Genomic DNA, 13,104 nt, shown 5'->3' with positions numbered 1-13,104 from the left:
GCCAGCCGGACCCAGGCCTGCGACCCCCCCGCCCCGCCCCACCCCGACCTCGGCCTCGGCGCGGGCTGCAGCGGGAATCCCAGCGGCCCGTTGGGCAGGCGAGGGGCCAGCCCCGGGTCCTTCCGCGCTGGTGTCGCAGCGGCTGCCGGGAGGGAGCGGAAGGCGCGGAGCGCGAGGCGAGGAGCAGGGGCGGCCGGAGGCGGCGGCGGGTGAGTGGGGCCGGCCGGGGGGGACTAGGGGGCTCTGGAGGGGGCGGGGCGCTGGGGGGCCCTGGGGCGGGTGACGGGCGGGCCGGGGGGGCGCTGGGGGGTGGGGGCGCTCTGGAGGGGGCGGGGCGCTGGGGGGCCCTGGGGCGGGTGACGGGCGGGCCGGGGGGCGCTGGGGGGTGGGGGCGCTCTGGAGGGGGCGGGGCGCTGGGGGCCCTGGGGCGGGTGACGGGCGGGCCGGGGGGCGCTGGGGGGTGGGGGCGCTCTGGAGGGGGCGGGGCGCTGGGGGCCCTGGGGCGGGTGACGGGCGGGCCGGGGGGCGCTGGGGGGTGGGGGCGCTCTGGAGGGGGCGGGGCGCTGGGGGCCCTGGGGCGGGTGACGGGCGGGCCGGGGGGCGCTGGGGGGTGGGGGCGCTCTGGAGGGGGCGGGGCGCTGGGGGCCCTGGGGCGGGTGACGGGCGGGCCGGGGGGCGCTGGGGGGTGGGGGCGCTCTGGAGGGGGCGGGGCGCTGGGGGCCCTGGGGCGGGTGACGGGCGGGCCGGGGGGGCGCTGGGGGGTGGGGGCGCTCTGGAGGGGGCGGGGCGCTGGGGGCCCTGGGGCGGGTGACGGGCTGGGAGAGGGGGTCTCGTGGGGATGGGGTGGCCGCGGTGCATTGTGGGATGGGCACTGATTGCTCAGGAGGGGGCTCGGAGGGAGGTGACGTGGGCGGGGTGTTGGGCGGGCTGGGGGGGAGTAGGGGCGCACTGGGCAGTTGTCAGATGTTTCATAAATAATTCAACTGGCAAGGGTGGGGGTCGGGGGCAGGACTCCGCTTCGTCCCTGGTGCCGGGAAACCGTTGCCCCAAGGAGTCTCGTTACACGTGACTTTCTCTCTCACGGTAGCATCATGGACACAGACTTGTATGACGAGTTCGGGAATTATATCGGGCCAGAGCTCGACTCGGATGACGACGACGATGAACTGGGTAGAGAGTCCAAGGATCTTGATGAGGTGCAGTGAAACTTGTGCAAAAAGCCTTCGTTTATCATAAATGGCACCAAAATAATGTAAAACTGAAATGAAAGTTATTCTGGTCTTAGTTGTCCTCCTCCCGTTCTCCTGAAGTTTAATCAAGACTGTAGTTATCCACAGACATCTGATGCAAGCTGAAAAGTAATTACAAGTTGGACCTCTCTGGTCCGGCACCCTTGTGACCTGACCCGTCCCTCATCCCTGACAATGAGGGATTGTGCCGGACCAGGGGAGGTCATTTCTGGCCCCCCAGCCCTGACCTGGCTGATGACCTCCCAGCCTGCTCACCCCTTGCCGTTGGCATCGTTACCCTGTCAGCCCCACTGTGCTTCCAGGCCCAATTGGGCAGCCCGACTGTCAGCCCACAGGGCTTTAGGCTGCCAGCTCTTCATTGGAACTCTGGTCTTGGAACATCTGTGGTGTGATGTTGCCAGACCAAAGTCCCGATTTAGAGAGGTTCAGCCTGTATTTCTTCTGAGTCAGTGTCTCCTGGCCCCAGAAAATGTAAGTAAGTGAGAGAGAAAGAACCCAACACCAAGCTTACTTAGAGTTTTGAAGGAAAATGTTTATGTACTATTAAATATTCTGATTTAATAGATTTACAAAAACAAAGTATATAAAAATATAATAAAAATAAAAAATCTACTAGGCTGCCCTGTTGATAGCCAGAAAAAGACAAGGAATTTTGTCTTGAACGTGGGACAAAATAAGAAACTTACTCTGTTTTAAGTGAGTTTCCCCTTTACTGGGCACATTCAAATAGGATTTTCATGTTTTAAGCAAGAGCTGTAGACTATCGCTCATTTTTACTGATACTTTCTGGTGTCTCCAAGTAAGAGAAGTTAGCCCCAAGACATGACATGTTCATCATATGGTTTAAAGCACGTCTGGGAGGCATTCAGAGTCTGGTGGTGAGCTTGGTGTAAGAACATTTAGAGAAGCGAGGAATGTGAATGGTATTTATGAAAAAAGAAACAGTGGTATGTTTAGCAGTGGTGTTGAAAATTTCTTTTTCACTGAATTTTTGGTAGATCTTCAATGATCTAAGAAATTGGAACTAATCACTGCTATTCTTTTAAAGCAGGGGTGTGGAACCTGAGGCCTGGGGGCCGGATGTGGCCCCTGGCTTTCCTAGATCCAGCCTCCGAGGCTTGGGGTCCCCCTCAGGGTTGGGGTCCCCACGCTAGTGCTCCAGCCCCTTCACTATTCCTCCATGGGGCTGGAGTGCACAAAACTGAACTACTACATCTACTAGCCTGGGCCCCCAAAGTTCTGGCGTGCAAGGGGAATGTCTTTCTCATTCTCAGTTGAGCCACATCAGTGAGGATTGGTTTGGTTTGGTTTGTTTGTCAGGGGCCCCTATCCAAAAAAGGTTCCTCACCTCTGCTTTAAAGAAATAGAATTCCTTATGGTGTGAGTATTTATATGTACATGTAAAATAGTCATTATTGTACTGGTGAAATCACAGCTCCCACACAACTGGGATTTGGGGGTTTCATGCACAGGGTTTGGTAGCTTCACTTTGATGTGGTGTGTCCATGGGTATGTTGTGTACTGGGTATTACTATCGATTGCCTGCCGTGTAAGCATCACTTGCATATGGCGTTGGGATCTGTTTTAAAGATGACCTGCTGCTCATTGTGGCTATCTGAAATGGATTCCAGGTGGGAAAATGGCCTCCAAACTGAAAAATGGGAAGCCCCTCACAACCTTTTTCTGGACCTGACTTTGAAAGGTGCCTGATACAGAAAGACTGGGGCCTGCACTGCAGTTGGATATGATCTAGATCAGGGCTACTCAACTTTGGAAGCCCCGGGGACCGCAGTGATACTCCCAGCACATGCCGAGCGCCGCAACTTACGTGTGGTTGCATATTTATGCAAATAGCTTCTTTCACACTGACAGGCATGAATACAAAGATTAAGGCAGGACTACACAACACGCAGGCCCCATCTAAGTCAGTTCTGCTGATATTAATGAAATGCAATAGTTACCCAGTTTCCACCCATATGACTGCAATTTTAATGAGCAATGACAGTCCAGGAATTTAACTACTAAAATGCATCTCAACAGAAGACCATTCTGTTGACTCCTTTTTATTTTGGGTCCCACCTGCAGGCAGCATGTTGAGCCCCGTGTAACTCAAACTGCAGTGTGGGCAGCCCGCGGGCCACTTGTTGAAGAGCCCTGATCTAGATTTTAGTGTAGTCATGATGGCTGGATTCTTTTCCAGCTGGGCCAGTGACTTGAAGTGTGACCATTAGCAACTCGCCTACCCACTCATTACCTCCAGTTTCTGAACTGTAAAATAGGGCTGATGATACTGTGGCGTTTAATGTTTGGATCCTTGGGTGAAGGCATTAAAGAATAGGAAAGTACTCTTGTGGGTTTCAGCTTGATGACGATGATGATGATGACGACGTAGGAGATCATGATGAAGATCATCCTGGAATGGAGGTGGTACTGCATGAGGATAAGAAATACTATCCAACAGCCGAAGAGGTTTATGGGCCTGAGGTAGAGACCATAGTACAGGAGGAAGATACACAGCCTCTCACTGGTGAGTAACGATCCATTAGTAAATCGTGAGTGTGATCAGGGCAAGTTTCTTAAAGCAAACTTGTAAGGAATAGGGAAAATAAGGTCTTGCTGCTGGCAGTGTCCTTACTTTCCTCTCTTCAGACTTCATTCTGGATAGCGTTTTGTTTCTGTCATTTTAACAGGAGTTCTGCTGAGATAGTTAAAGAATTTTGTTCATAGATTCAAAAATGAGTTACTATAAAGAAGGCAAAATAAAACTTATTTCAGTTTTTAATCCTCTGCACATACAAGAGTTAAAGGGATGCCTTCTGAGGTCTCTTCCAACCCTATGATTCTATGCCATGAACTTGAAAATTGTATTGCTAGCTTAGAGATTTGCCTACTATTTATTACTGTTAACTCCTAAGTATAGCGTGTTGAGGCTGAGGGGTACTAGGGAATACCTTTTTATTTTTCTTTGTTTTGTTTTTAGAGCCTATTATTAAACCTGTGAAAACCAAGAAATTCTCCTTGATGGAGCAGACGTTGCCTGTCACTGTGTATGAAATGGAGTGAGTACCGTGTGGCTTTCTTTTTCTTTCTGAAGCTCATATTTGGTATAAGTATAAGTCATCTGTACAGTGTGTCCTTCGCTTTCCCGTGTTCTGAGCCTGCAGTGAGCAAAAGGGATTTTTAGATTCCACTCAGAGGAAAAAAACTGCTCAAGAGTGGAGGTGAAAACATCTTATCTTCCAGTTATAGGGCTGCCATTGCCATAACAGCAAGAGCAGCTGGTTCCCAGTTTTCTTGCTAGAGGGGAGACAGAAGACACGGTGCAAGAGGAATTGAAGCTTAAAAATTCATCCACTCAGTGCATTGCACAGCATGTGCGGTGGTCTTACTTCACTAACTTCAGAACCCTAGTTTTCACCACAGTGTGGAATTTGTCAGTGAAAAGCCCACGCCTTGGATTCACTTAAAACAGCTCTTTTCTTGATTGACGCAAAACATGTAGAGAGAGTCCAGAATGCTGGGTTGTATTTACAGCTGTCCTACTGACTGTATGAGGCACTTGGTAGATTGTAAGGCCAGAAAGGATTGTTATGATCTATACAATGCAGTGTGAAGTATTACACAGATCTTCTAATTAATTAAAAACTTTCCTTGGATGGAGAATCCACCAGATAAAATCCTGGTAAATAACTGAAGAGAATCAGAGGAAAGACTCCCATTCAGTAACATCACACAAAGGTAGGCAAATATTGACAAATTTTATAAGAAATGAGTAGACCTTCTAAAAGTCTAACAATATTAAGATGGGTGAACTTGCGTGCCTGGTATTAAATGAGAATATTGCTTTAATAGGCATCACAGAAGTTGAGTGGAATGATAACCAATGGGGCATAGTGATACTAGTAATACCAGGATGAAAAACATACTGAAATAATGGAATAGGCCCTGCTGGTGGGGGGGGGGTGGAACTCTATGTGAAAGGAAGCATAGAGTCAAATTTGATAAAAATCTTAACTAGATCGAACTCGACCATATAATCTCTGTGGATGGAAATTCCACTCTTGAATAATATGAATCTAACAGTAGGAATACAGTACTGACCACATGACCAGCATGGAGATGATGATTGTGAAATCCTCAGGGAGATTAGAGTTTATAGTAACAAAAAATGCAATAATTTCATCTATTCCCCATATTGACTGGTACCATCTAAGGATGTTAAGTAACAGTTATTTTACTAGTCGATAGGCACTTCCGCATTCTTCCTTTGAAATGTACAAGAGCCCCCGCTGGTTTTATAGATGTTTGCTTCACTTTTCAGTACTTTTCACAAGATGGGAATGGGCCAGGGTCCCTGTGAGGGTAAATGGAAAGACTGCCATCTCCCCCTTGTCTCTTTTCCAAACTGAACAGTCTGTAAAATCCTGACTGGCTAGAAGTCAGCAATCAGTTTTTGCAGCCAAGAGGAGTAGATAGATAGCTCCCCCCCAAAAAAAGGATCTGTAGTGGGAACTGTGCTGTTTAACATATTCATAAATAAGGTTAAGATTTAGTCACTGGCATTTTTAGCAAAAGTCATGAATTGGACGTAACAAAAATCCACGGCCCCTGCCCTGTCCCTGATTTGTAGTATAAATGCCAATGACTAAATCTTAGTTGTTTCTGGGGTGTGGCTGCTCTGGGGGCTGTCTGCTAGCCCCTGCACCCGGAGCACCATAACAGACTTGCAGCCTTAGTCATAAATGACCTGGAAAACTAGATAAACGGTGAGATGGCAAAGAATGCAGACAAGACTAACTTGTTCAAGAGAGTTCAGTCTAAAGCAGAGTGCGATCCTTTTGTAACTCTTCACACACAACTGGGTCACTGGGGAACAAAATGGCAGATGAAATAAATGCAAAGTAATGCCCATTCGAAAACAATCCCCACTAGATGTATGAACTGATGAGAGCTAAAGGAACTATTACTACTCCAGAAAGAGATCTTGGAATCATTGTGGGTATTTCTCTGAAAACCTCTGCTCAGTGTGGCAGTACTTAGATAAGCTAGCAGAATGTTAGGAACCATTAAGATAGAAAGTATCATCATGCTACTATATAAGTGACTGGTGCCATGCAGTCCTGCTTCTTCCATCTCAAGAACTATACATTAGTGTTGAAAAAGTACTGAGAAGGGCAGCAAACAAGATGGGGATGGACCAGGGTCTCTGTGATGAAAAATTGAAAGACTGAGACTGTTCAGTTTGGAAAAGAGACAACAAAGGGCAGAGATGACAGAGATCTACAAAATCCTGACCAGTTGGGAAAAATAAATAGGGAACTGTTATTTACTCCTTCCCGTGACACTCAGATCAGGGGTCAGCCTATGAAATTAGTGTGCAAGGGATTTAAAACAAACACTAGAAATATCTTGCACGACACACAGTCACCTGAGGAACTCGCTGCCAGGGGATTTTGAAGGTCAGAAGTATAATTCGGTTTAAAAAAGAATTGGGTAAGTTCCTGGCTGTTGGGTCCCTCGGAGGTTATTGGCCAGGATGGACAGTGATGTAATCCCTCGCTCTGCGTGTCCCTACACTTCTCACTATTAGAGCCTCGGGCTGGATAACAAGGAACGGATCACTCAGTAAATCGCCCTGTTCTGTCCTCCGTTGGAAGCATCTAGCTCTGGCCACTGTCAGACCAAGACACTGGGCTGGAAGGGCCATTGTCCATTTTTATCGTCTTATGTTTAAGTTGTTACAGTGGTTAATTGCTCCCACTGTTAACAGTCCATGCCATACTTCTAGTCTGAAGCAGTTTAATTTTCCAGCCATTGGATCCTCTTATATCTGTCTGTCCAATTGAAGAGTCTTTTCGTATGTTTCTGTTCCTCCCATAGGTATTTGCGAGGATCCTATGATCAAATCTTCCCATAACCTTCTGTTGGATAAACTGAATAGAGTTAGTGCCTGAATATTGCGCTGCATTTTTTTTTCCAATCCTGTAACCATTGTTATGGCTCCTTTCTGAATCCTCTCCAAATGATCAACAGCCTCCTTGAATTCTCCAGCAGTGGTTGCATCAGTGCCAGTTACAAAGGAAATAAAATCTCTCTACTCCTAGAACACTAGAACTGGAAGGGACCTAGAAATGTCATTGAGTCCAGTCTCCTGTCCTCATGGCAGGACCAAGCACCATCTAGACCATCCCTGATAGATGTCTATCCAACCTGTTCTTCAATATCTCTGGTGATGGAGATTCCACAACCTCCCTAAGCAATTTATTCCAGCATTTCACCACCCCGACAGGAAGTTTTTCCATTGTCCAACCTGAACCTCACTTGCTGCAGTTTAAGCCGATTGCTTCTTGTTCTATCATCAGCAGCCAAGGAGAACAATTTTTCTCCCTCCTTGTTGACACCCTTTTAGATACTTGAAAACTGCTATCATGTCCCCTCTCAGTCTTCTCTTTTCTAAACTTAACAAGCCCAGTTCTTTCAGTCTTCCCTCCTAGGTCATGTTTTCTAGACCTTTACTCATTTTTGTTGCTCTTCTCTGGACCTTCTCCAATTTCTCCACATCTTTCTTGAAATGTGATACCCAGACCAGGACACAAGACTCCAGCTGAGGCCTAATCAGCGCAGAGTAGAGCGGAAGAACGACTCCTCGTGTCTTGCTCACAACACTCCTGTTAATGCAGCCCAGAATCATGTTTGCTTTTTTTGCAGCAGTGTCACACTGTTGACTCCTATTTAGCTTGTGGTCCACTCTGACCCCCTAGGTCCCTTCCTGCAGGACTCTTTCCTAGACAGTTGTTTCCCATTCTATATATGTGACACGGATTGTTCCTTCCTAAGTGGAGCACTTTGCATTTGTCCTTATTAAACTTCACCTGATTTGCTTCAGACCATTTCTCCAGTTTGTCCAGATCATTTTGAATGATGACCCGATCCTCCAAAGCACTTGCAACCTCTCCCACCTTAGTATCATCTGCAAACTTAATAAGTGTCTTCTCTATGCCATCATCTAAATCATCTACTCCTTGTCAAGATTCCCCATTTTATACTGGCACCTACTTCCTACTACACTTAAACTGCAGAGTGGGGGTAGCATCTGGACCCACCATGAGCCAAGACTGTGCACCTTCCCTTATTGACTGATTGTGTAGTCGATAGAATTTTTATTGACTACATGATTAGCCCATTACCTGCCTCTTGACACCCTTGGGATAGTGTCTCTCCTCCTAAACGTGTGACCTCCATTCTGTGATCCCTGCAGGATGCCTTTAGAAGAGCACATGCTCAGTTATGAGTCTTCACTTCGTTGCCCTAAGAGACAGGTCTCAGAATGTGTGTCTAGACTACACCTCTCTGTCGACAGAGAGATGTAGATTAGGCACGTCGAAATTGCTGATGAAGCAGGGATTTAAATATCCCACGCTTCATTAGCATAAACATGGCCACTGCTTTTTTTTCGAAATGGAGCTTTTTTGAAAAAAGCGGCAGTCTAGACACGGATCTGTCAAAAACTAAACTCTTTTTCGAAAGAGCCTGAGGTTTACAGGGTCTTTTGAAAAAGGGTTTAGTTTTCCACAGATCTGCGTCTAGGCTACCCTTTTGAAGCTCCGTTTTGAAGAAAAAGCGGTGGCCATGTTGTGACGTAGTGGGGGTACTTGCTGGGCTGTGGTGACCCCTGCTGTCTGGAGCAAGACCCAGCAGGGAAAACCTCGCTAGGCAGAGGTAATGCCAAACTTGTTGAACCAGTGGCCAGACACCCCCCATGGAGAGGAACAAAGGAAGGTGGAATGCTGCCCTGACTGGGGGGCAGGGCTGGAAGGGAATTTAGTTAGTTACTGTGGGAGAGCATGGAGGAGAGCCTAGGAGAAGGGGCTGGAGTTTAGGGGCCCAGTCTCCCCCATCTCAAGGGGGCCTGAGGCATCCTAGCCCAGCTCTGTGACCAGACTACATCTGTGCTGTGCTGTATCCTGGAGAGGCAATAAACTTCCTCTATTCCACCGGCTGGTGAAGTCTGTTTGTGCCATTTCGGGGTGCAGGAGACGGGGAACCCCCAACGCGCCGTCACACTGGTGTCAGGAGCGGGATGCACTGCACCCCGTGGATGGAGCTTCCAGCGGCAAGTGACAAGGCGCAGTAGAAGCAAGAGCCCTGGAGCCAGGCGTGCTGGAGACAGAGCGAAGCGGTTCCTGGGGATCGTGGGGCGCTGCAGCACTAGACTGGTGAGTCTGCACCGAGGGGCCCAGCGGGCAGATGGCCTACGCCCGACTCTTGAAGGCAGAGCTGGTGGGGCTGTGCAGAGAGAGGGGCTTGCCTGTGCGGAAAGCAACCAAGGCCCAGCTGATTACCCAGCTGGAAGATAATGACCAGCCACAGGGCCAGGATCTTGTCCCCAGGGGAAGCAGCCAGACCCCCCCTGAGAGTGTGTCAGGCTCAGAGAGGGGGAGGAGCGCTGGAACCCAACGGAGAGATGAGACAGCGTCTCCCGGGAAGCCTGCAAGCCGTAGCCCATCTAGGGCAGGGGCCAGCCCAGCGGAGCTGCGGCGGCTGGAGATCCAGCTGCGGATCAGGGAATTGGAAGTAGAGGACCGAGAGAGGGAGCGCCAGGACCGAGAGAGGGAGCGCCAAGATCGAGAGAAGGAGCGCCAAGATCGAGAGAGGCAGCGACAGCATGAGCTGGCCATGGCAGAGCGGAGAACCGGCGGGGCACCGGCTGCGCCAAGTGCGGATGGGTCCCAGGACTGCCAGACGCTTGGAGAGGCTCGTGGTGGCCCAACTGAAGGACATGGGTGACATAGACGGGTTCCTCAGTGCCTTTGAGAGGGCCTGTGGACTGCAACGGGTTCCCCCAGCTGACTGGCTGCAGGAGCTCATCCCCGCACTGAACCAGGAGGCGGCCGGAGTGCTCAGTCAGCTGGAGGACCTGCAGCCAGGGGATTACAACCGAGTCAAGGAGGCCCTGCTGCACAAGTTCGGGCTGACCCCTGAGATGTACAGGAAGAAGTTCCGGGGGGTACAGAAAGGGCCACGGGAGACCTATATGGACCTAGCCTCCCGCATGGCGCAATACTGCCGCAAGTGGGTGTCTGGAGTCGGAGCCCAGACCGCAGAGGAGCTGCTCAAGCTGGTCATGATGGAGCAGTTCTATGAAGCATGCCCACCCAAACTGAGGCTGTGGCTCAAGGACCGGAGACCAGAGAACCCCCAAGAGTCCGGGAGACTGGCGGATGAGTTCACGGAGAGCCGGTCCGGGTGTGAACGGGAGTCCGGAGAGAAAGGGAACCGCGCAGAGACCGGATCTTGGCTGAGCGACGGAGGGAGTCAACTACGGGGCGAGACCAAGGAACAGGTCGTCTGTGCCCCAGAGAACCAGCCAGGCCCTGGACAGAGACAGCCCAAAGCCTAACTTGCCAGCGCTGTGGGCAAAAAGGCCACAAGAGGGCTCAGTGCACCAGGTCCCAGGACCGGGGACTTTCCAGGGTTAACTGGCTGGGGCCGGAGGAAGGGCAGGCTGCCCCAGAGGCAGGGGCTGGCAGGCAAACCTCAGCTCAGAGAGAGGGGAAGGATGCTCAGTGCACCTCCCCTGGGAGGTCTGATTCTCAGGAGGCGGATTTCTCCGTGTACCGGGTGGGGGCAGGACGGCCCCTGCGGAGCGAGTGCCTCATACCCCTGGAGGTGGATGGTAGGAAGGTGACGGGCTTCTGGGACACGGGGGCAGAGGTGACGCTGGCCCGATCCGATATAGTGGCCCCAGAGCGGATACTACCCCACACGCAGCTGACCCTGAAGGGCATAGACGGGTCCCCGTTTAAGGTGCCTGTAGCCAGGGTGCATCTGAAATGGGGGGCGAAGGAAGGCCTCAAGGAAGTGGGGGTGCACCCGCACTTGCCCACCGAGGTGCTGATGGGGAATGACCTAGAGGAGTGGCCCCATGAATCCCAGCGGGCTCTAGTCACTACCTGGAGCCAGAGCCAGCGGGGGGCTGACAACGTGGGTCCAGGGAAGGACTCCGGGCAGCGTCCTCAGGGTCCCATCCCAGTGGACACGGGGTCCAGCCAGGCTGGGACTCCGGACCTAGGCAGAGGTGGGGAACAGGTCCCGATCCCTGCCTCAGCAGCTGAATTCCAGACTGAGGTGCAGGCAGACCCCTCCTTGCAGAGGCTGAGGGACCAGGCTGGCCTCCATGCAGCTCAGCCCCGGGGGAGAGGTGGCCAGGAGAGATTCCTGCGGGAGCGTGGGCTCCTGTTCCGTGAGTGGCTCCCCCCCAGGAAGGCGAGGGCATGGGGGGTCCAGCGGCAGCTGGTCGTCCCCCGAAAGTATCGCCTCAAGCTGCTGTATTTGGCCCACGATGTCCCCGTTGGGGGCCACCGGGGGATCCGGAGCACCCGGCTGAGGCTGCTCCAGCACTTCTATTGGCCAGGAATCTTTACAGCCGTGCAGCGGTACTGCCGGTCCTGTGACTCCTGCCAGAGGGGCGGGAAGGCCCAAGACAGGAGGAAAGCGGCTTGGGGGTCTCTACCCCAGATAGAGGACCCTCTGGGCTTGCTGAGAGAGTTATGGGAGGGGAAGACCTCCCTGGATGGAGCTTCGGGGGTGGAAGCCGCCCTGGCTGTCCAGAGAAGGCTCACTGGGCTCATGGCCCCGGCCCGAGAGACCCTGGCCAGAGATCAAGGCCAGCGGAAGGGTGGGTGTGACCCCCGAGGACAGGCCTGCGCCAGTCGCCCTGGAGCGGGGCGGCGAGTGGACAGAGGGAAGCCAGCTCATGTGGGGCCTTGCCACAGCCGGCCTGAGTCAAGGGGAGCACCCATGTCCCCGGGGCGGGTTCCCACGCAGAGGACCCGAACTTCCCTAGGTCACGAGTGGAGTGACCCTGCTCAGTTCGCTCTCGGAGGGGGGAGAACTGTGACGTAGTGGGGGTACTTGCTGGGCTGTGGTGACCCCTGCTGTCTGGAGCAAGACCCAGCAGGGAAAACCTCTCTAGGCAGAGGTAATGCCAAACTTGTTGAACCAGTGGCCAGACACCCCCCATGGAGAGGAACAAAGGAAGGTGGAATGCTGCCCTGACTGGGGGGCAGGGCTGGAAGGGAATTTAGTTAGTTACTGTGGGAGAGCATGGAGGAGAGCCTAGGAGAAGGGGCTGGAGTTTAGGGGCCCAGTCTCCCCCATCTCAAGGGGGCCTGAGGCATCCTAGCCCAGCTCTGTGACCAGACTACATCTGTGCTGTGCTGTATCCTGGAGAGGCAATAAACTTCCTCTATTCCACCGGCTGGTGAAGTCTGTTTGTGCCATTTCGGGGTGCAGGAGACGGGGAACCCCCAACGCGCCGTCACACGTTTATGCTAATGAAGAGCAGTATATTTAAAACCCCGCTTCATTAGCAATTTCGACATGCCTAATCTACATATCTCTGTCGACAGAGAGGTGTAGTCTAGACATAGCCTTAGTGTTTAATCCTTTTAATATGTGCCCAACGTTGATCTTGTATCATCCTAGTTTAAGAAAACGTCATGCAAGTACCAAGCCAAATGTGTTACATAAGGGATCAACATTTGTTACCATTACCAACCAAACTTGATACTTATTTGAAGGGATTATAAAATTAATTTGACAATGTTTATTTTACACTAGCAGAAATACCCGGCGTTGCCCCGGGAAAATATAGTAAAAGGTGCGATGAATGAACTACGTCAGTTACATTAACATAGCATATTTTATTGGGAATACTTTTTCTTTTATCATAGGGAAAGGATCTTGTAGTTGCAGTTTGTGTGACATGTTTAACAGAAGAGTCCAGCAAATGCCTATGATCAGGCGCTACTAAAAGCTAATTATGAGTGGGCCCAATTGGAGCTTTGGGGGA

The 13,104-nt window shown here is 51.5% G+C and overlaps 1 protein-coding gene across 2 annotated transcripts in view; it reads left to right on the top strand.

The window, feature by feature from the left end:
• Nucleotides 1–50: 50 nt before the first annotated feature.
• The window catches only part of EFTUD2 (elongation factor Tu GTP binding domain containing 2), a 36,951-nt gene continuing 23,897 nt past the window's right edge, over nucleotides 51–13,104 (top strand). Inside the window, exons 1-4 of one of the 2 annotated variants that reach the window (XM_075911718.1) lie at nucleotides 51–209; nucleotides 1,088–1,196; nucleotides 3,612–3,777; nucleotides 4,231–4,309. In XM_075911718.1, coding sequence (XP_075767833.1) covers nucleotides 1,092–1,196; nucleotides 3,612–3,777; nucleotides 4,231–4,309 — 350 coding nt within the window. In that variant the 5' untranslated portion in view covers nucleotides 51–209; nucleotides 1,088–1,091. The remainder of the gene's footprint in view (nucleotides 210–1,087; nucleotides 1,197–3,611; nucleotides 3,778–4,230; nucleotides 4,310–13,104) is intronic. The other variant, XM_075911719.1, reaches the window with a different exon arrangement.

Source organism: Pelodiscus sinensis, chromosome 29 (genome assembly GCF_049634645.1).
Source record: "Pelodiscus sinensis isolate JC-2024 chromosome 29, ASM4963464v1, whole genome shotgun sequence".
NCBI classification, from domain to species: Eukaryota; Metazoa; Chordata; order Testudines; family Trionychidae; genus Pelodiscus; species Pelodiscus sinensis.
This window is presented reverse-complemented; position numbering and strand designations above follow the sequence as displayed.